This window comes from Hippichthys cyanospilos, chromosome 9 (assembly GCF_059441005.1).
Source record: "Hippichthys cyanospilos isolate Australia breed blue-spotted pipefish chromosome 9, RoL_Hcya_1.0, whole genome shotgun sequence".
Classification (NCBI taxonomy): Eukaryota; Metazoa; Chordata; class Actinopteri; order Syngnathiformes; family Syngnathidae; genus Hippichthys; species Hippichthys cyanospilos.
The window spans coordinates 8,128,916-8,151,640 of NC_142377.1; the positions used below are offsets into that span (position 1 = coordinate 8,128,916).

Here is a 22,725-nt window from a genome sequence, read left to right on the forward strand (position 1 = left end):
GATGGATGATGCACTATTTGCCCATAGACCGACATGTTTAAAGAAGGCTTCCAACTCACTCGCTGTCGATTCAAAACCTTACCCATAAATATATTTATGCTTAACTCATTCAATGCCAGGGACGTATTTTCACGTTTTTTAAGAGTCCGGACATTAAATCCCAGACACTTAAGTATTAAATCGACATTAAGAACATTAATTTTCAGATACTTAAGTATGAAATCAATACTTAAGTATGTGGGATTGAATGTCTGAACTCTCAAAAAAACGTGTAAATACTTCCTTGGCATTGAATGAGTTCATTGTATTTCATGGAATTTGTCGATAATGCCATTCTGCGGAGCAGTTATTCAAAACAAAGCAGATCTTCATTTTTACAAGCAATGCTTCGGTGAGCAATGTAACAATTCTGCATAGACAACCCAAATAAAAAACAAACAAACCGCATAAACAACCTAAAGTCAGAGTTTGTTTTAAAAAATGCATGGTGAGAATTTGAGTGGTTGAAGGAAAAATAATATTCATAAATAACTTTAATTATTAAAAGCATTTACAAGATTTGGAAAAAGGATGCGTTGCGTATAGTTTGCAAAGTGTGTGTGAAATATGATTAACCATTCCATTACTGTTAACACAAACATATGACAAGAGACAATGTCCTCATAACTTCATCAAATGCGCTCTGAAACGTTTTTGTTTTTTTAATAGAAAAAGCTAGCAGGCAGGCCCCTGAATAATGAAACCGCGTGTAACTGAAGCCTATTGAAATGCATTGTGGGGAAACAAATCCTTTTTCATTCATCATGCATTTTTAAACTTATCGGCCGTTGAACGGGAAATCGGTCTATTCTGTCCTGCCAAAAATCGGCAACCGCCTCTAAAGTCGTCGGAGCCGGAGATTCCGGTGACAGGCCACTGGCGTACGTACGCATTGCCGGCGCGACGCAAACTCTCATCTGCCGAGCCCCCCCGCGCCGACAGAAAGCCCCGTCCGCTGCCTTGTTGCTAAACTGTTCCTGCGCTGAAAAGCGAGCCTTTCCAACCAAATGGGATTAGGCTCCATTCTGGCGTTGTTTTTTTTTTTTTTTTTCTCGTTTAATGTGATTTAATAGCAGCGTTACGATTTGAAGGAGGGGCCCGCCTGCTTGGCTGTCATTTCCATCGGCGTATTCTATTTACATGCCATTAATGCCCGATTATAATCTGCGCTTTTATACGGCCCAGCGCTTCAACCTCGGCGAGCGGCGCTGCCCGTTTTTTTTTTTTTTTTCACCACTTCATCAAGCGCCGCAGCAATTAGAATATTACGACGTGAAAAATCGACGGCGCCGCCACCGGAAGGAGAGGCGAGGCTGCAAAGTGGTTGCTAGACATTAAAATTTAATTGAAAACAGCCCAGTGATGCAGACGCTCCCAGATTGTTGGGTCAGCTACAGTTGACATGAACAAACGCAGATTTGTGATTTTGCACCGCGCTCGCCTGTCACATGAAGGAGGTGGAAGAAGACGGAGCAGGACAAAGGAAGAGCCAACTCAGACGTCTGGGAGTAAAGCGAGAGGATGAGTGATGATGATGACAGCCGGCGCTCTTTCAATATTCCTCCCTGCTGACACCTCCTAGTCGGGCGTCTACGCACTCCCTCCTCACCTCCGCAACATTTAGCGCCTGCGACGCTCTCAAATCTTTTCGCTTTGAACCGAATCACTGGCAAGGAGTCTCTTGGTGCGACGGCGGCGGAAGAGTTCAACACAAAAGGAAAAACCGAGAGAAAGCAGTCTCTCGCTCTCAAAACATTTGTTTTGTGGTTAATTTGCCTTGACAGTGATCCACGCCTGCATTTTTGTTTTTTGTTTTTTGTTTTTTTTGGGGGTGGGGGGGTCTGACTAGAAGTGGGGTAAAGGGGGACGAGCCCTGACAGATCCATTTGAAAGATCAAAAAATGTGTCCAGAGGGAACGTTTTCTGTCTGCTGTCCAATAGAGACTTGGATGTCATGTGAGGGGATCAGCTGGACACCTAAATATAAGCCGGAGATAAGGCGGAAACAGAATATCACTGTCTTGTAAAGATCGAGAACAATGGGGGCTCATTTATGAGGCAAACGTGATCTGGCGCTCTGGGCTTGTAAGACGTCTCGCTGCGGACATGCCGCGCTCGCAATTACCGACGTCTACCCTGTCCGTCGTGACGCATGCTTTCGGGGCTTTGTCCCGAGTCACCTGATTTTGAGGGTACGCCGATACAGAGTAGGTAACAAAGGTGCGTCCAAATTGCAAGGAACAAAACTATCCCGACTTTTTATAAGGCTGGCTGGGGTGCCCAAACGATGGCCCGGGGGCCATTTTCTGCCCTCCGTCCATTTTTAAGCGGCCCGCCGCATATGCGGAAACTCACGTTTGCTACTTATCAATTTGTTTCATACGCTGTGCGACTTTTCTAAATATGCAAAAATGGCAATTCACTCACAAAATCCCCCAAATATAGAACGGGCCCTTAATTTTCGGATCAAATCCTGGTATTTTTTTACGTTACCGTGTTTGGCAACAATGTAAGACCTATAGCAAAACAAAATAAATCTCATCTTTGTAAATTCTTGATATTTGCTTGCGTTCATATCCATAAATGATATGTTTGTTAAGTGTGTTTCAGATTTCCCACATTGTGAGCAGTCGGTGAACGCGGCGCCAGAGTAACGTTGATTGCGCTCCAAGCAGTCGGTTCTTCCGTTTCCTCGCGACACGGCCTGAGTTCCTTTTGCCATAAATACCCAAAGTTGCGCACCATCCGAGTTGCACCACGTTTACGATTGTGCGTATGTGCCAAAAGAGCGCAATTAATAGGCGAGTCAAATGGAATACATTTCTGCGTCATCTAAGCGGCACGCACAGTTCCATACCTCGCCCCTCATAATTAAATCCGATGGAGACATCCTAACTTTTACTGATGCTCTCTGTTTTAGTAATATTCCTGTGCGTGAGCAAGGATGGACTCGGAAGTAGGTTCAGTTTGCTCACTTCTTTTATTGAAATCGATGCCGCAACAACCTCAGCTAACACGAGCTGCAGTTAGCCGCAACAGGCACTGGCTGCAAACAGCCGGCTGATGTCCGCCCTCTCGCTCGTCTCCTTACGGTAATTATTATAAGTAAGAACATGGTCGATATAAAAATGCACATCCGTGCGTCTCATTTTTAAGCGACCGCACCCATACTTTTGGCCTTCGTTTTTTGAAGGAAAAAAAAAGTGCGTCTTATATTTGGGAAAGTACGGCATTGCCAATATTTCTTTTATTAACTCGGATTTCCGAGGGGAACGTCCCTACGCGCTCGGAATAAGGTGCTTTGGGCATCACGCGTGTCACTGTACGGCGCGGCAGCCTGAAGAAGTGTGTGGCTGGAGTGATACGTGTGCTGAAATCCAAGTGGGAGATGTCAGGGTGATTAGCGCAACGTTAATAGAGCGCCGTCCGCGCTGGCCGTCCGGCTCAAGACAAAATGTGACCTCCAAGCGTCTCCGTCTGGTCCGCGCCCTCGTTTTTTATGTCTCCGTCCGCCGTATTTGCGCGGGCGAACGTCTGCGACGCAGGTGTTGTCAGCCATCTCGCCTTCTTCTTCCTCCCTTTATTCTTTTCCTCTCTTACGCCCGCCTCCCCCCTTACCTCCATGACTGTAGCCCCGTCCGCTGGGAGACCGGTCGGTCGTGCCACTCATGTGTTAACATTGCCATGGCAACCCTTCTCCTCCCCTTGCCCACTATGCCACACACACACTGAACTGCCGAGCTCGCGCACGCCCACCAACCTCAAGATTCATACACACTGAATTCCTCGCGCTGCATCTGGCGCAAGACAAACTTTAATCCACTCGGGCCTGTGAGCCATACCGCTGAAAAGTCCATTCACCCTCGGGTCCCTTTCAGACAACTTCGGGTGAGGTCTGAGACGTTTTCGTCCTCTGTAGCCCAAAGCCGCCTCCCTGCGCTCTTCAAAGGGTTAGTTAAGGAAATAGCGCAAGCGAGCGTGCTGCAAATGACCTCCTGTCGCCGCCTTTCTCAATCAAGACGCCGCAGTGACATACTTAGTGTCTCCTCGCACGTGTTTGCTGTTATATTAGGGCGCAGCTCTCTGCGGAAAGCGTACATTGTTTTACAAAAGCCTTCTATCTGCGGCCCAGATGAATGACGGACAAATAAACCATGGCGCGCCGAGGGAAGAAAAAAAAAAAATTCTGAGTCACGCATCCTTTTACATCACTTTTCATGAATAACTTCTTCAGTTCTGTAGCCAAGACTACAGGCATTCATTTGGCAACTTAGGAAGAAAAGAAAGAAAGATGGCGGCGTACCACACATTGTACGGTCCATCCTAAAATGGCTGACATCACAGCCTCCTCCAAGCCTGTCAACTGCCAGATCCTGCACGGGACACAGAAAGTGGCAGGGGTTCTTTCCACACTAGCCCCTCACGCGAGCTTGGAACTGTCCAAACGTGCTGTTTTATTGCGGTCCCAGATTCCATACAGCTAACGCGGACCACAAAAGCGCCATTAAATAAAAGCTGGAAGCCCGCACTAAACTGCACCTGCACAGGACTCCGCCGCTCTCTGTACCCCCCCCCCCCCCCCCCCCCCCCCAGTGTACGTCCGAGCATTATGGCATTTTCTTTTTTTTTTTTAAAGCAGGAAATTTGATTGGTTTGTCATTGAAGGGCCCCTATCATGAAAAGTCACCTTGCTATACAATGTTGATATGTCACCCTAAACCGCCCCAAAGTGTTATTTCCCTTCATTGGGGAATTTTCAAGCATTCCATGCTTATTCTGCGCGCTCGCACCGGTCTCGCCATCTTTACGGTGGAAACAAAGCTGAATATCATCAAAAGGACAGAGAAAGGCGAGACCCCGACATGTATTCGGATAGTTATTTAGACATGTCCGGGGTATTTAGGATTATTGAAGGGTTCATTCCAACTTATGTAGAAATTCCGGTTACGTCGCCAACGTGGAAACGGAACTCGTTTGTACTATAACCTCATATTTGATAAGGAATTAAATCGCCAATGTGGCAAAAGTAATTTATATGGATATATTCAACTGTGGAAATTGTAGAAAAATATTATGTTCCACATCTTTTTAAAATGGTTGATTTTCTTGTTAGAACTTGAGGAATGTCGAACACTCCAAGTCAGCTAAATCTGCAAACCGTGACCATCTGACCTTTCTTGGTATTCTCAGGAAGGGCTTTTCGTTTTGAGCTGTGGGAGGCACGCACAAGCACAATACCTACAAAGTGCTGTCGGAACCGACGCCACACAAGTGGAGTGTTGCAGGTACACGGAGGTGTGATGTGCCCGCGCCGTTGCGGTATTGTCACTGGATACAAGCACTCGGAGACGAACGACCAACGGCAGAAAGGTTTTTTGTGGAGCCTGTGAGTAGTGGGGGGACTTGCCAAGCCACCGCGGCTTCTACAAGGAATAGTAAGGAGTCAAGTAGATAGGATGCCCCTTTCATACCGTGTGGTATCGAGACGGCTCAGAAGTTCGTGAAATTGTTCAAACGTGAACTCAACTACCGACAAACTCATTCTGGGGTTAGTAAATGTTTTTGTGTTTTTTTTTAAACAGCAGTTCATTTTTGGTCTAGACTGCCAAATTTTCTCTTGTTACACTAACAAGGAGAAAACACGCTGTAAACGAGACTTAACTTGGCGGAATGGGCAATTATTTAGCAACCGGGGCCACCAACAGTCACTTGCCGCACACGTCATCGAAATGCAATGCTTGCTTGAGGGACACTAAACAAAAATGAAAAAGGCTGGCGACGCACTTCAACACGCGGCGGTGAGAAGCCCCAGTCTCCATCTCCACAAACGATGAGGTGCCTCACCAAAAATATGTTTTGTTCCAACTTCAGAGAGCGGCGAAGCCATGCTAATTGCTAAGCTAACCTAACGTTATCATGAAAGATCTAGATTTAGTCAAGCCTCCCAAACCTAGATTACAGTATAGCTTATTCATTTATTTTATTGGTAACCAATGTCAGAAACATTTATTCATGTTTTTTATTTAGATTCAGAACTATATTTTTGCAAAAACTGTTTGCATTTTATGATTTTTATCACAGAACTGCTCGATGCTGTTCTCCTTTGGTACAAGTCGACATTCCAAATCAACATGAGAAGGTCACCGGAATATTTTTTATAGAATAACTGAAAAAATAATATTGTAATCATGATTTAAAATGACCTACATTAAGATAGATGTTCTATTTTTTTGGATGCCAGCAAGACTTTAGGGGGGATAACTAATTGATTTTGGAACGTTTAGTTTCTTTCCAAAAAAAAAAAAAAAAAATCAATTATGAGCTGTAGTTTTAGTTTAAGATTTGTGAGCTAAACTTTGAACGCATGAACTTTCCCAACTTTGACGACCCCTCAAGGTTGGTTTTCCATTTCCTAGCGGTACCACCGTAGTAGGTGCGGGAAACTGTCAAAAGCACGCTTCGGGGAATGCATCTGTCGGCACAAGATGCAACAGTAACAATGAGGGGTACGGGGGTCTTCCATATTCACTTCACTGTGCGCGCAAAGTGAACCATTTTTATTCAAGAGGAGACCAGCGGGGCACAAAACAACAAACCGCTGCAGCAAAGAAGCGATAAGGCAAAACAACAGGGTAAACAAACCTTAGCGCGTGCGCTTACAATATAGTTTCTAGCCATGTAAGGTATTGCAACGGACCAATAGAAAACCAGCTAACCAGGTACTAACAAGAAATATTTGACAGCGAGCTTCTCCCATTCAAACACAGGACATTGGTGCCGTCTCTAACCACTGGAGACCTTTTCAAAAAAAAAAAAAAAAAAAGAGTCGAGCTAACTCCAAGCTAGCAACATAATCAGTGAGCTAAAATTAAATTCTGACGCAATGAGGACAGGGAAATGATAAGACAGTGTTGGTAATGTAAGAAATGTTGCATGCAAGCCAAGTTTAAACCAGGTATTTACACCTTACGCCATGACTGTAATGTGTGGATCAGTGGAATTTAACATATTCATCTGTGCAAATCGGGCAGGCGAGATGGGTGGGACAGAGTGGAGCGAAACATTTTGGAAGTAGGGTTGCTTTTAAAATGTTGTTCTTCTCCTCCAGCTTGTTTAACCCTTGAGCAATGTTTTGATTGTTACAACAAAGGCAATTCAAATCAAAGGGAAAGCACTGATGGGAGGACACAAGGGAGCTGAAATTTCACCCAGATGTCAAAGTTCAACATGGCACGACCACTTAGCTATCACCCTAGCAGACCTTGGAAGGGTTAAAAGGGACACACGAAAAATAAACAAGTCTTAGATGTTAAGGAGGTTCAATTTCAGGGTGGTTAGGCACCCTCAAAAACAGGCTAGAATTGCCTATTAAACAGGCTCTCAGTCTTTTTTTTTAAACTGTGTCCCCTGTGAAACATCTTTTCAGCAGAGTAATCGCAAAGCATTTTTTAATTTAAAAACAAAAGACTTCCATCAAAGTGCAATGTTTAAATTTTAACCAGCTTTGAAACTGCACTTGTTGTGGTATCTCTAGGCGTACACATTAGTTTCACTTGTGGCTCATCTGCATGAAAATTGCATCAATAATAACAATGCACAACCGTGTGAAAGTTCACGTTTTACAAAGGAGTCATAACACAATTTAGCAGGAAGTTGCTTCACGATCCAATTTATTTGCTTTTAATTTGAAAACGACACCAGGCATTTAATTAGTGTCGATGATGATGTAGTAACCCTCTTAAAATCTCACATACCCCTTTCTTCACTTTCCCCCATTTCAGAGCCATCGTGGAATTCTTGATTTCCGTAAGTCAAAGAATTGAACATTTTCATGATTTTTCTCATTTCTAGCTCCAAGCAAATGAAAACTACCTCTCAAGAAATTTCAACAGAGTCAACAGGAAGTCAAATATGTACAATAAGAAAAGAAATCGGTTACTCCCCTTCCAGGTAAACAGTCTTAGCCGATTACTATGTCAATTCACCATGACGGCTATTTTTACACATTTTACACTTGCATGACAGTTATGAGCCTTACGTAAATCACTGCGTGGAAATCTACTGCAAGTTGGAGAGGATTCTATTATTCAGCTCTATGGAATACTTAAGCGTAGATTGCAGATCGCGGGACAAAAGCGGACCCGACCGCAGTCCTATTTCTGACTGGATGAAAGGGAGACTGGCTGGCCTCATTAGAGCAGAGTTCCGAAACACGGGAGCCCGTTCCCAGCGTACATCCGGCTGGAGCGAAAACCTCCACGCACGCAGCGCTCACCGGGCCAAGAGCTCGTCTAGCGCGTCTTACTGGTCAAGCGCGCACACGCCCACGAATGGAGACCGAATCTTGTCCACAGGACGACCATACTTGTTCTGGAACGGCCCTGTGGAAAAACCTCAGTCCTTTCCTTGACCTACATTATATGTAACGCCCTCGCATGGTGAAATAATTAAAGCCCGTTCCCAAATTTTGCCAGTGAATCACGCCTGTCGACTTGGCCGGGCTGCCACGATTCATCTGGCCTCTTGTTTCACGGAGCTACAGTGCGGGCCCGAGTGGCAACAAACACTCGGAGAGGAGAGCTTCCTCCCCTGAAGGCAGAAGGAGACACTTTCATTCTGTCCCTATTCCCACAGCGCTACATGGGGATGAGCTATATGCTTTACTAAAAAGTCCCGCTAAAAATTCTTATGTTGTGAGTAGGGATTGTGTGAATGATTCAAATATATTCCCTATTCACCGTATAGGGAGTTTTATATGTAGTGGACTATAATTTTAACTCATTAGTCACTGCAATCTCATAATTACAACATTGTGGATCAATATCGGCTATTGGACCTTTCGTAATAAATAAGGAATGCATAAATAAATTACAAGGATTATGTAATGGATTATGTGTAGTTTTCAAATGAAATGAAAACAACACACCTCTGTCAGTCTATTTGTGTTAGGTTGCGATACTTGCATGACAACGTTTTTTGCAAAACCGAAATCCGAGAAGAGGTTTTTTTTCCTATATCGGTGCTGTGCATCATGGGATACTTTGACGTCATGACTTATTCCCAAATGGGGTACGTGAAGGCACTTCAGGAGGTACGTGAGATTTTAACAGGTACCAGCAAATCTAATTTAACGCTGTGACAGGAGCAGTACATTTTCTTTTCACATTAAGAGCAAATTGATTGGAACATGACTCAACTTAATTTTAACTTGCCTACTAGTGGCTCCTTTGCAAATTGTTGTGTTGTGTTCGCCCATTTACCGTGTGGGTTACGTTCCCAAAAATTCTCACAACAACCGAAATCCATAAAGTACAGATTGACACCTCCCCCCCCCCCCCCCCCTTTCTTTTTTTTTTTTCCTTTCTTATGTCTGGTCTGACTTAGAAGGAGGAAAAATCTTGAGAGAAATAGTGGGGTAAACATCAGACAGATATGGTCATATATATATATATATATATATATATATATATATATATATATATATATATATATATATATATATATATATATATATATATATATATATATATATATATAGCATTGCTCAAAAGTAGCAACATAAACCAGCAATAGAAAAAGTTAAGGTTATCAATAAAAATATGTGAGTGAAGCCACAATAACCAAATTGCGGTATGCCAAATTTTGTTACCTTTCGTACGGATGCACATTGTCATTAGTGACGCCATTTTCCGGCACACAAGCCAGAAATAAAAACAGTTACACGACCTGTCTTCAGGAGTTGCTCAATGAAATACGCCTCGAGATACCACAACAACTGTAGTTACAAAGTTTATGAAATCAGACACGGATGGCAGGCCACTCACTTTAAAATATTTTTCCCCCCCATCCAAATGGAAAAATGCTTTGCGCCAGTTAGGAGAGCATTTGGCTGAAAAAAAAGACAGAGGGTATATCATCTAAAAAAAAAAAAAAAAAAAAAAAAAACGTTCAGAACCACATGCTTCCAACTGAAGACTCAGTATTTACGTAAACTTATAAAAATGTTCCTCCACCGGAAGTGATGCATTCAATACCCCACCGAAAAGCCAAACTCTGGTGAAAAAAAATATGTAGAAACGAGCAGTGTACTTGCGTTACTGAGTGTGCGTGCGCGCGCGCGTGCGAGTGAGTGGGTGTGTGAGGAGGGCAGAAGCACATGTTGGTGGGAGGAAGAGGAGGAAATGAAAGAAAAGAGTCCCGTGCATTTTGGGCCTACCGTAGCAGGACGTGCATTAAAAAAGGGGAGCATTTGTGACACTTGTGCGTGCGCGTGAGATTCGCCCGTCTTATGTTATGTGTGTGTGCTGTATAGCGTGTGTTGCCAAGTCTCCAAACTCGAGGCGCTCGAGAGAGGAAACGCGTACAGCGCGTTGTGCAATAATGAAAAAAAAAGAATAATAATAATAAGCAGATCCGCCACATTGGAGGCTATAGCGAGGGAGCAGGAGCGCGCACGCAAAGGGGGCTCGCCGGGCTCCAAGTGTGACAAAGTGACGCGTAAAGCCATTTCAAGTCCATTCACAAGGCTCGGGAAGCCTCACACGACCTCCCCCGACACTTGCCAACGGTCAGCTGGCACTCCGTATAAACCTTAGGGACAGTCAACCCCTCTCCCAAAAAAAAAAAAAAACCCTCCACCCCCCTCCACCTAGTGTCGCCATTTTATACATAGGCGACTTGATATAAACTACAGCAGCGGATCAACATCCACAATTGAAGCGCGAGCACGTCATTTCGGTAAACAAGTTGGTAAGCTCGCTTTGCTCCGCCTCAGAAAGAGTCGATGTGTCCTTACCTCAACGCTCTGCACGGCAAAATGGAATCCGACATGAATATATAAATGAATAATATTGGATTAGCTCCGATCGCCGCGCTTTGAGGAGGAGAAGAGGCGAGCAAGGGGGTGGGGGCTCTCCTCAAGTGAACCCGGCGAACTGGCGTGAACCCGTCACTGACCACGGCAAGGTACATTACATGACAGGAGCTGGCCGGCCCGCTGCGAAAACAACTATGCTTCGGCGATGCAGGACGAGGCAGCTCCAAAAAATATAGCCAGTGTATTTCCTAGGAGCACGTGATTGGGAGCGTCATCCAAAATCCAGAAGCCCTTTCATCTCAAATTTTGGAGAGGGGCGGGGATAGATGAGCGTGTGTAATAAAAAAAAAAAAAAAGGAGGAGGAGGGATGTATAGACTGGTTCTGTGCAACGTCACCACCCCCGAGACACAGTGGTTGGCACACCAGAAAGGAGGCAGCGGTGCACTTGAACGCAGCCTAAAACAGAGCCGTTATCCCGGGAAAAGGTTTTTGCCAACAATGAGATCTTATATGGGCAAATCACCGGCGCTCTGTATCTAAATCCAGAAGTATACTCATCCACTGTATTCCAAAATCAATACCTGTTGCCTACTTGGATATCAAAAATCCATACATGAACCGGAATCCTGTTGGCTTCCTACTTTCTTGGTTTCCCCTGCGGATTAGACCCGGAGTCCGGTGTTCACGTCACTGTCATTCTGCGTCAAAATGTCAGTTCCTAAAACATGTAACGGCATGTGGCGTGTTTGCGATTTCTCAACTGATTCGAGCACAATAAAAGAGAAAAATGTGCGGTTTATGTGGGTGGAGGATTTATTTCTTTTGAATGTCCTTGTTTACAAAATATTCGCATTTTTTTCTGCTAAACTGCTCAATTTACAGAAAGACTTCAAGCAAATGGGCAGCGCGGCGACCTCGTGGTTAACGTGTCCGTCTCACAGCCTGCGGGTCATGTAGGACACTGATGAGGACAAGCCATATAGGAAATGGAAGCGTCTAATCCACAGGTGTCAAACCCAAGGCCTGGGGCCCACATCATTTCATGTGGGCCGCAAAATGCTAACAGCTAAATTGCCAAATTTGCAAGTTGTCTTTAACTTTAAAAAATATTCGATAATCAACATTTTTTTGTTATCAATTCCTTTTTTAAATACTTTTTACTGGTCTTTGTGATCAAAAGGATCATTCTTAAACTGTATTTGATTTCATAACATCCCTCCAGCAGAAACTGTGACTACAATGTGGGCAACGTATGTGAGATTCTGACCGGGTCTAATTTAATGCTTTTTAAGACTCTTTTTAACTTAAAACCAATTTAATGAATATATTTGTGAAAGGAATCAGTTTCTTTTCAAATTGAGAGCTAATTATTTGGAACAGGGTGAACCGTGTGTCCTCGTCCCATTTTGTTTGTTGTTACTTACTAGTCATCAGTCCCCACAAATATGTATATATTCTACATTTATCATATTTATTTATTTAGTAGCTATTCAGTGATTCTTTTGCACAACGTTGCATACCTTTATTTTGTGAAATTGTATACAGCTGTGCATTATGAGTAACGCAATTTTCTATCGGGGTATTTAGCCGAAAACAAAACAAAACAAAACAATTTCACGCGAGGGTACGTCATTAAAAAAAGGTTGAGAACCACTGGTCATATCCCATCCCAAGGAAATTGCGATGATCCTGTACGTTCACCAGCATTATAGCACTCAGACTTTTCTTCTTGGCATTTTAGTTCACCAGCGGTGTCTCTCAACATTCATGAAGACTTACATTATAAATTATAAAATTAATAATTTAAGAACAGGCAGTGCGGTAGAATCTGGGCTTAGGCTTTCCTGCGGAGCGTTTGCATGTCCTCCCTATGCTTGCGCGGATTTTCACCAGGTAGTCTCGCACTCGAAAAACATGCGTGGAGTTAATTGAGGATTCAAAGTTTTCCCATGAATGCCAGTGTGAATAATTGCTTGTCGGCGTGTGCCCTGCGACCGGTGAGGGCTGTACTTTAGGAGGGTATTAACATTATTTTCCCATGATAGGCTAATAGTTTTCTTTGCCGTACCAGTTTGTCCAGGAATGAGGTCAGGCGTTTCCTGTTAGTAACAATCAGGAACAACAAGATTTATCAATCGCTAAGGCATTGCATCGAAACAAAAATGTGGGTGTGGTGCAAGGAGTGAGCTTCTGCGAGTTTCACAATATGGCAGCTTCATTAAGCGGCGTTCGTTTCACGTGCTACTGATTACATTATCGTTGGAATGAGGCTGTAACAATAAATCATTTTTCCCTGTGCATTAAAGAGTATGTGAAGGATATGTCGTCTTATAAACATCTTATCCATGATTTTTTTTTTTTAAATAGAAGTCCCGGGGCTACACCAAACAAGTGCAAAATGAACGAAAATGGATTTTAAAATAAATAAATAAAGGCATACATTCCGCAAATTGTCCCTATTTAAATACCATAATTTCGCAGTAAGCTCCTTCGTGTTCCAATTCATTTGCTCTTACTTTGACAGTAAAAATGAACGGACATTTGTAGCGGTCGCTCTAGGCTTAATTTATTCAACAACTCCAGCAGATAGATCATGTAACATCATCTGTTTTTTTCTTCCTGATTCGTCTGACGAAAAATTATGTCACTGAAGACAATGCGTACCCATATGAGGCTTAACAAGATGAAGGCATAGAATACTATGCAAAATTATGCAATAAATTAATGTTCTGATTAATGTGCTCTTAACTTGAAAAGAAAATGTAGTGTTCCTATCACAACATTAAAACAGATTTGCTGATTATCTATCTATCTATCTATCTATCTATCTATCTATCTATCTATCTATCTATCTATCTATCTATCTATCTATTCTTCCGTGCACTTACGGAAAATCTATCTGTACTGTATACTGTATAAGGAAGTGTTTATAGTAAGTCTGCAAATAAGTAACGCGGGCTCCGTGACAAGGCAAGATGCATAATACGAGGTGAAAAAAAAGAGTCCGCCATTAAACATACACAGTAAAATGTAACAATGCACAGAATTTAAGATTTGATCCCGATTATAAAACAACGCTGGGGCGAGATTATAGGTTACAAAAGCAAGGTCGGCATTGCACAAGGCGAATCAGACCTAATTTAGGAGAAAATATGAGGAGAAAATGACAAACCATGTTCATGTTCAACAAGAAGTTGTAACGAACTAGGTTTGCGTGTGCGGGGGTGGATTTCGGGAGGGTAGACGCGATGCAGCAGTCAGAGCAAAGCAGGCGTATAGTACGGGAGTCGTGTTTGCATCCAAACCAACCAATCACATTGTGTTTACATTGAAGTGACAGTCCGGACGGACCAATGGAGAGTCGCCATTCTCGCGCGAGACTTGCCCTGCGACCAATGGCGAGCCGGAACACAGAGGAAGCCAGGGAAAGCACAAAATACGAACGCGTGTACCTGTTGCTCGAACAACCTCCACTCGTTGTTAGCGACCAAGTTGGGAAAGGGGAAAAAAAAAAAAAAAACAGAAAAAGCAATGGCTCTGTCTCAGTGCTTGGACGACTCCCTCCTAAGGCCCAAGTCAACGCTCCCGGGGACGGCGCAATGTAACCTCCAGGAGGTGTACAACGAGAGGCACCGGCTCGCCTTGGAGGAGCTCCTATCCGGGGGGCTTGACAACTTTCTGGCTTTCCTCAGGAAGGAGTCGATCGCCAACTTCCTATCGGATGAGGAGCTCCAGTGGATCCGGGGGGCGGCCGTGGCCCCGCGGCGCGCCTCGGTCCTCGGCGAGGACCAGGCGCTGCTGGCCGAGCAGTCTCTCAGCAGCTCGGTCGACTGTTTGTCGGTCACTTATTTCCCCGAGGTGTCGGATGTGGAGCCGCCGCCTCTGGAGATCGGCTGGCCCGCTTTCACTGCGAGCTCCTACCGGGGTGTCACCAGGGCTGTGGCTCACTTCCAACCGAGTTACGGGGACAACATCTACGCTTGCAAAGAAGCTGCGAGGAAAATGATCAGCAGTGCCAGAGAGGTACCCTGCAAAATGCAACACTATGGGCTTGCATCATATCTGGGGGTGCACGAACTACACTTATCGCTATTTACTGGAAACTTGCACAGATGATGCCCCGTCAATGTATTAACGGCTCACGGTTTTAAAATCGATTAATTATCAACCGTCACCAAGTACTGTCTCATTACTAACAGGGGTGTCAAACTTTTTCAAGCATGCGCATAGAGGAAAATCTATTCCCAAGTGGGCCGGACCAATAAAATCATGGTTATATAATTATATGACTTTAAATCAACTTCAGATGTATTATTCTTTTTTATACTGTCCAAAATGGTACAAGAACAAAATCCCTATTAATCACAAAACATTAGCATTACTATCAATCACGAAACATTCATTTACTGAATTTTTTTTAAAAAGTCAGCTCATTTTTATACTTTACCATTAAACCCGTTTGTGGGCCGTATGTTTGACACGGCTGATCTATAGCGCTGGGGGATAATATCGATAGATCGTGTCAAGTATTGCAATATGAAGTGACACATTTTGCATGTAAGTCAGCCTTTTCCTTTGAAAGGCGTTTTGTCTATAATTAACAAGACATAATAAATATTTTTTATGGAGACGTCTTAAAACACATTCGACTACTTCCTGTCAACTGAAAATGACATCGCACGTGTTGAAGGCTCAGCTATTGACCAATAACAATTGGTGAGTTGTAATTGGTCTTACCCAAGCCTTGAGCACAATCGATTTTATTTTCAAGTGGTAAAAATGTGTTTTTAAGGGTATTACATATACATGAAAAATAATTTAGCTATTAAATTCAATATAACCACAAACAAAATATTAACTTTTACTGCTGAAAATTGCTAAACAACTGGACTATCACTTATAAAAGTGTGACGTGCATACAGTGAGTGTTTCGACATTTATCGCTGGGGTTAAGTTCCAAAAAATACCTGCAATAAGTGAAATCTTTATTCATACTTTTAATTTATATCGTTTTAAGTCAGTAAAATCCCTGACAGTACACTTAATACACCTTTATCAGGCAATGCATTAACATCTTTTCACATTTTTTTTTTAACTCTAGGTTCAACCCTTTGGATAAGGTAAACATTTTTTTTTTCTTCACAGTGCAAGGACTCTTTAAATTAATAAACGGGGGGGGGAAACATTTTTGTGCCAAGTTATCAAAATGGTGAAGTAGGTAGTCTATAACTGACAGAAAAAAAATATGTATTTTTGCATTTTTGTGTTGTACTTGAGTACATTTCAGAGTGTCGTTTTTTTTTTAACTTAAGGGCAGGAGTGGAATGAGGACTACTTTTTTTTTTTTTTTTACACAAGATAATTCACTTCTTCTGAAGTACGGAGCGTGAGTATTTTTGCCACTTCTGTTTATTAGCCCACTAGACAGAATGATTGAATTTGGCTGTCCACCACCTCATATATTCTCTCACTTTTACAGGACAAAAAGAACTAAAGCAAAATGTCATCCCAAAATCACGCCGAATAGTCCCCAAGGAATTGAGTTTGATCCTCCCGTTTCCTTTCGTCTGGCTTTTTAATGAGATGAAATGACCAAAAGAAAGGACAATCAAAAGTAAAAGCAGAATAAATATTCATTGCGGTGTCGTGCGCCTTATTCGAGCTGTCAGCTCTGTCTGCCGTTCAAAGGAGTAATGCTTGCGTGGCTTCAGCAGGACCTGGGGCCTTTGCAAACACTGCAGCAGATGTGTCCCAACTCGCTTTGCTAAGTTGACTTGCTCTTCTATGAAGGAGCTGCACTTCCCTCCGTGGAGCCAGACAATTGTCTTTTTGAGCAAGCAGATCAATCTGGAAATGAAGATCATCTCGGCCTTTTGTGGTCGCCAGAGCCTCCTAGCCCACAGTCTTTGGCGTACAAAAGACTGTAACTGTGCATAATTGTCATTGGACAGACATTTTGGCACATCCTCCGTAAAATAATCCAGGCATTTTCATTCAAATAAGGCAGATTTAGATTGTATGTGTCTATGACCAGATTGAAGTCTTAAATCTGCGATTACGTTAACATCCGTGTCTAATCCTCGACACACAACGGCTTGTGAAATTCCACCCCTCTTGGTGAACGTGGAAGATCCGCGCAAAACAAATCTCTTGTAAAAGCTACTCGTCTCGTATGGGGGGGGGGGGTGAAAAGTAATTTGTTTGCTGACCAAGTGTTACTGCTGATTGCCATGGTAACAGACGACTGTCGAAAGAGGGCGAACCGGTGCACGTATTCCAAGGGAGTGCGTCTGACAGAGATTCAGACCTGTGTTTCAATAAGGCCTTGTATTTGCTACAAATGAAAACACAATCTTGCACCGCATCCCGGAAAACACTAACTGCGGCCCTGAAAGTAAATTATGTTCTCTGTAATTTTCCACTGCAGGTGATTGCCATAGTTACGGATTCCCTGACAGACCTGGATATCTTTAAGGATCTTCACGAGGCGTGCTCTGTCCGCAAAGTCCCCGTTTACATTCTGCTGGACCAGTCCAGCTGTCCCGCTTTCCTCAAGATGTGCGCAAACATTGGCGTTAGCCTGGACGACCTTCAGGTACGCCGCTTGGTTCCTTGCAGGGATACTGCGGCACCAGTATCTGGTGGCATACAATCCAAATATTTCCTTTATGATTTCACACGATTGAGCAGGTCTGCTCGCTGCTGCTGCCTTTCTGTTTTCTTTTTTTTTCTTTCCTAAAGCAAATGAGAGTGCGAACCATAACTGGCACCACGTATTACACAAGATCAGGAGCAAGGATCACCGGGAGAGTTCACGAGCGCTTTATGCTAATTGACGGGATCCGTGCAGCCACAGGTTCATACAGGTAATCTATCTATCTATCTATCTATCTATCTATCTATCTATCTATCTATCTATCTATCTATCTATCTATCTATCTATCTATCTATCTATCTATCTATCTATCTATACATCTATACATCTATCTATACATCTATACATCTATACATCTATACATCTATCTATACATCTATCTATACATCTATCTATCTATCTATCTATCTATCTATCTATCTATCTATCTATCTATCTATACATCTATACATCTATACATCTATACATCTATCTATACATCTATCTATACATCTATCTATCTATACATTACACATCCATACATCCTATTTCACTAGTTTACTAGCTAGTAAATTGCTAATTTGATCTCAAACGTATTAGCTTGTTATCTATCCATGCTAGCTTACTGTCTGTCAATCTGAGTTAGCTATCTAGCTAATATCAGATGGCTAACTAGCTCTCTAATATCTAATGTACATCTATCAAATATGTATATAATCAAGCTAGTAAGCTATTGAGCTAATTGTTTTGTCCATCTACGTATATGTTTATCTATCACTCTGTCTGTATCTTGTTTTCTTGTAACTATCTATCTCACAATCTTTCTTGTTTTCTTGCTAGCTTTCCTCCTATCCATCTTGCAATCTTACTCGCTAGCTAGCTATCTAGTTCTTCATCTTATTTCTCGTCATCTATCATGTTAGCTAACTATCTTGTGAGCCCGCTAGCTCTCTGTCTATATTTATCTATCTGTCTATATACCTATACATCCATCTATTTGTCAAGATGAAATAAACAGAGAACCGATCAAACAGTCATTAGCCGCCCGGATGGCACATACCTACTCCTAGCAGACCAACAAAAGCAAAATGAAAATAATGTCCTGGCAGAGCACGCTCGTAAATCTTTTGTGTGTGTGTGCGTGCGTGCGTGCGTGCAGGTTCAACTGGACTGACGGCAAATTGAACAGCAGCAACTTGATCGAGCTATCTGGTCAGATAACGGAAAAGTTTGATGAAGAATTCCGGATCCTTTACGCGCAGTCTCTTCCTTTGAATCCCCGAATACCCGCAAGTGTACGAAACAGTGGGATCTTTGAGCGCATTCCCAGCAAGCATCTGCTCACGTCCTCCCCATACCTGAGCAGGGAGAGGCCTTTGGATCAAGCGTGCCTGACCAGTACGCCAGGCCAGAAAATCCCCGCTTTATCCCTGCAGCCTCCACCCGAGGGCGCCGCCCCAGACCTGGGTCAAAACGGCAGCGGCGCGTCAAACGCCTCAACCATCGGTGACGACTGGTTGGATCGACGGCACATGCGAGAAGAAATCCTGGCCGCCGGTCCGAGTCCCCCTGCAAGCCAGCCCGCCCCCCTGAACGTCGCATCTTGCCACGTGGCCACCCAGACGGGTTTCTCGGCGGCGGACGACGAGGCGCTCGGCCAGAACAAGGACGCCCCTCTCCGGATGCTCCCCCCCGGCCAGGCGGCTCCGGCCGGCAGCCTGAAGGACTGCTTCATCAGTCTGACGAAAGAGCGCCAGCACCACTACTCGGCCATCCGCTCCAAGCTGGAAGACATGATGGCCGCTCTGTCCCAACGGCGAGAGCTTGCGGACATCGCCGTCGTGACACAGAGTAGGCGGGGGCTACGCAAAGAAATGCCGGACTCTCGACTTCTCGCTGAAAATGCAGCCATTGTCGCATGGCCAACCGCCAGATGTGTACACTAGCTTTAACCCCAAATTCTTGGCTTTCGATTGTATTTCTACGTCGATGTTTGGGTGCGATGGTCGCAGAATGCTAATTTAGCGGACAATGTAGCAGTTGTGCAATACTACTGGTACTGTAATTCATAAGGTGTCACCAACACCTACAGACTCTACATAGTACCCAAGAATATCATTCACCAAGGGCTGCAACTAACGATAATCGCTTATTGTCGATGAATCAATTTTTAAATTCATTTAGCAGCTGTAAAAACTGGGCAGTTCTTCAAATTCATTACAAAACAGTTTTTTATGATTTCTAATTATTAATTTGGTCCAAAACCAGAGATAATCGGCAAAAATGTTGATAATCGTTTTCCAATGTCTTATTCAACGATGGCCATAGTATTTTGCCTGAGCATTTGGACAACTCTAGATAACTAAACGCTTCTCAATTGAGTTATCGAGTTGCGATGTTTCAATGTGATTCAGTTTAAATGTGCCAGTTGCTAATTTGTTTTGTGTCCGTATCGTTTTTAAATCCATCCCCGCCCCGAATAAATGATTAATTTACATGCATGAATCAGTCTGTTCACACTTCACATTAATTTGTTTCTCAGAAGTTGGTGACCCCTTTGTTACAGTACGTATGAATGATTACAAGTGCTTTTGTGCTGATGCGGGTGTTTGAATAACACATGGCTGTGGTGAACGCATCTAAATATACTTGTGCCTTGCTAATAATAAAGTGCTCTTTTTGATTCTTGATTGCGTTCATTTTAAGTTGAATTGTATTTTGAATTGCAAACAAGTTGTCATTTGCAGAAGCTTCAAAACACACAAGAAGGCAAAGTGCCAGTGTGACAAGAGAGAACAACTGCTTGTGTGTGTGGGGTTTTTTTTGTTTGTTTTTGTTTTTTTAAGCGACAGTGTCTAGACCAGCCCTTCTCAAATAGTGGGGCGGGCCCCCCCTGAGGGCACGCGGGTGAAACCAGTAATTTTTTTTTTTTTTTTATTTGCAATAAAATTAGGATTGGCGTTTTTGTTTTTTTTACTTCAGGCCCTGTGCGCTCGATTCTTTTTTTCTGTTTTAGAATAGCCTGTACTGTATAAACACGGCAAAAAAATAGCTCATAGTTGTTGAAAGTTGATTTGTATTGCTTTTTTTTGTTCATGTTAAAAATACACCTTTAGGTATACTTATTAATTTTTTATAGACAATAATCTTATTCATAGTCTGCACGATGTGTGTGGGGTGTGTGAAAGATTTTCTCTTTCCTAGGGAGGGGAGGGGGGTTTGCAAAAAATAACTGAGAAGCATTGTTCTGGACCAAATGAGTCAAATGGCACCTCTTTGGAGAAGCTCTGTCATGGATTGTAAGCATACACAAGCAACACTGTTTACAAATGCTAATATGACTTCAGAGCATATTTCTTTCAAAAATTAATTCTTGTAATGTTTCATTTCTAACCAGACACTCCCACCAGTTAGAAAACAGCATATTTCCAGACAGAAGAGAAGCAGGGGGTAGGAATTTGTTCATAGCTCCCCATTAGCGATGCTCTACTGAACGTCCTCCTGAATCGCAATCCACCCCCCAAAAAAGTGGCTTTGCACGGGCGCAAATGCTCGCTGAGCCTGGCATGAACGGTGTTTTCAACTTCCTATCGTGCACCCAAAGCCCCGCTGCGAAGGATCAAAACACATCAGAGTCTTGGCTCTGGGAGTGAGAAGTGTGTTGGGTTTTCATCCCGCTGAGCTTGATGTGTTGAATGTTTCGCTGCCTGAGGTGCGACTATTCCGTATCAATGTATACGGATTTATGGATCCACAAAGGACGAGGCCTGTTAAGAGTTTTGGCAGTACTAGAGTCGGGAAAGATATACCCAAAACCAAGTATTAATTAGTTGAAGAACTAATTGTTGCTCTTCTTTTAGTAATTTCCCTTTAGGAAAAAGTATTCTTTGATTTTTACTGTACCATAGGATCTTACATGAAATATGATCTCCAGTGAAGTTTAGAGGTATTTCCAACTAATGGTAGCCTCCTTACTGGACTATATTTTTGGTAGCTCCAGTCAAACATCTGCCCGTAGCTGATTTCAACTCCAGATCTGTATCCGCAACATTACTCTCCAAAGAAATATCCTGATACATCAGTGGCACCGACGCACAAATTTCCTGAAGTCTAAGCTTCACTAACATGTGACGAAAAGTCGTCAGATTATACAGATTCACAAAAATAAATACAAATACGCAGGAGAATTCAATTTATTGCAGTAATTCAATTAAAAAGGGAAACTCAAATTCTCCTGAGACCCAATCTAATTATTTGTGTCCACTTGTTGTGTCAATTTTGTCCCAGCAAGACAGCAAAGTGCATTGCCTGCAACCCAAACACCAGAAATCAGTGGAAAGATCAGTCTGTCCTCGACTGAGGACACTAGGACTTAGTAGACTCGCTCGAATGAGTCAAAAAAAAAATATAGACCAAAAACAACACATGTCCACTACAGGCAACACAAATAAAGAGGCATGAATGAATCTAGTGCCATATAGTAAAAGTGAAATATTTAATCAAGTTTTGTGTTATTTTGACCATTATATCTCGAATTTAACAAAATGTTAAACTAAACGTAATTTTCATCCAACATTAAATCGCAAGTACTTATTTATATATTTTTTCTTTTTTTCAGGTGTTTGGCTAAATGAGGTTCTAAGAATGTCTGGCACTGAATGAAATAATAAGCACTTAAGAAACTGGTTACCTGAGTTAAATATCATTGGTAATTTATTACTAAAGTAAGTATGAAAGTAATTGATTATTTTAGATAATGAAGTACAAACGTAATTGGTGACTAGGTAACAAAGGACTAGGAGTATTGTGGAACTTAATTTTTTACTATTTTCAGACCCTCCTTTGGCCAAAACAAAATGAAAATATAAATATAGACACCACCCGAGATTGAATGTCTGGACTCTTACTAAAAAAATAATTAAAAAAAAAATAGAATATGTGGAATATGAACCAAGCAGCAACATTTATTTTAATCCATCTCCAGGGACGTCCGTTTTGCCACTTGCTGCCACCTGAAAACGACATCACAGTTGCTCAGCTTGTGACAGTCACATGACCAAACTCAGAAAACAGGTGAGCTGTGATTGGTCGTTACTTTAGCCTTGAGCAACTGTGAGGCCATTTCCAGGTGACAGCAAGTGACAAAATAACATCACTGTTGTTCAATGCCTATTTTATAAACACAATATTAATCAGAGGAAAATATCATAAAGGATTTTTTTTAAATACGTTTT

At 42.6% G+C, this 22,725-nt stretch overlaps 2 protein-coding genes across 3 annotated transcripts in view; one reads left to right on the forward strand and one right to left on the reverse strand.

The window, feature by feature from the left end:
• The window catches only part of LOC148418696 (zinc fingers and homeoboxes protein 3-like), a 24,761-nt gene extending 13,610 nt beyond the window's left edge, over positions 1 to 11,151 (reverse strand). Inside the window, exon 1 of one of the 2 annotated variants that reach the window (XM_088423623.1) lies at positions 10,835 to 11,151. The gene's annotated coding sequence lies outside the window, so the exon portion shown is untranslated. Of the gene's footprint in view, positions 1 to 8,314; positions 8,437 to 10,834 lie in introns of those variants that run through there. The other variant, XM_088423624.1, reaches the window with a different exon arrangement.
• On the forward strand, positions 10,988 to 20,156 carry sack1d (scaffolding CK1 anchoring protein D). The gene is made up of 5 exons (XM_088423625.1): positions 10,988 to 11,004; positions 14,192 to 14,880; positions 17,285 to 17,452; positions 17,599 to 17,723; positions 18,651 to 20,156. Exons 2-5 carry the CDS (start codon positions 14,389 to 14,391, stop codon positions 19,435 to 19,437), a joined length of 1,572 nt encoding a protein of 523 aa, XP_088279751.1. The 5' UTR covers positions 10,988 to 11,004; positions 14,192 to 14,388; the 3' UTR covers positions 19,438 to 20,156.
• The last annotated feature ends 2,569 nt before the right edge of the window (positions 20,157 to 22,725 follow it).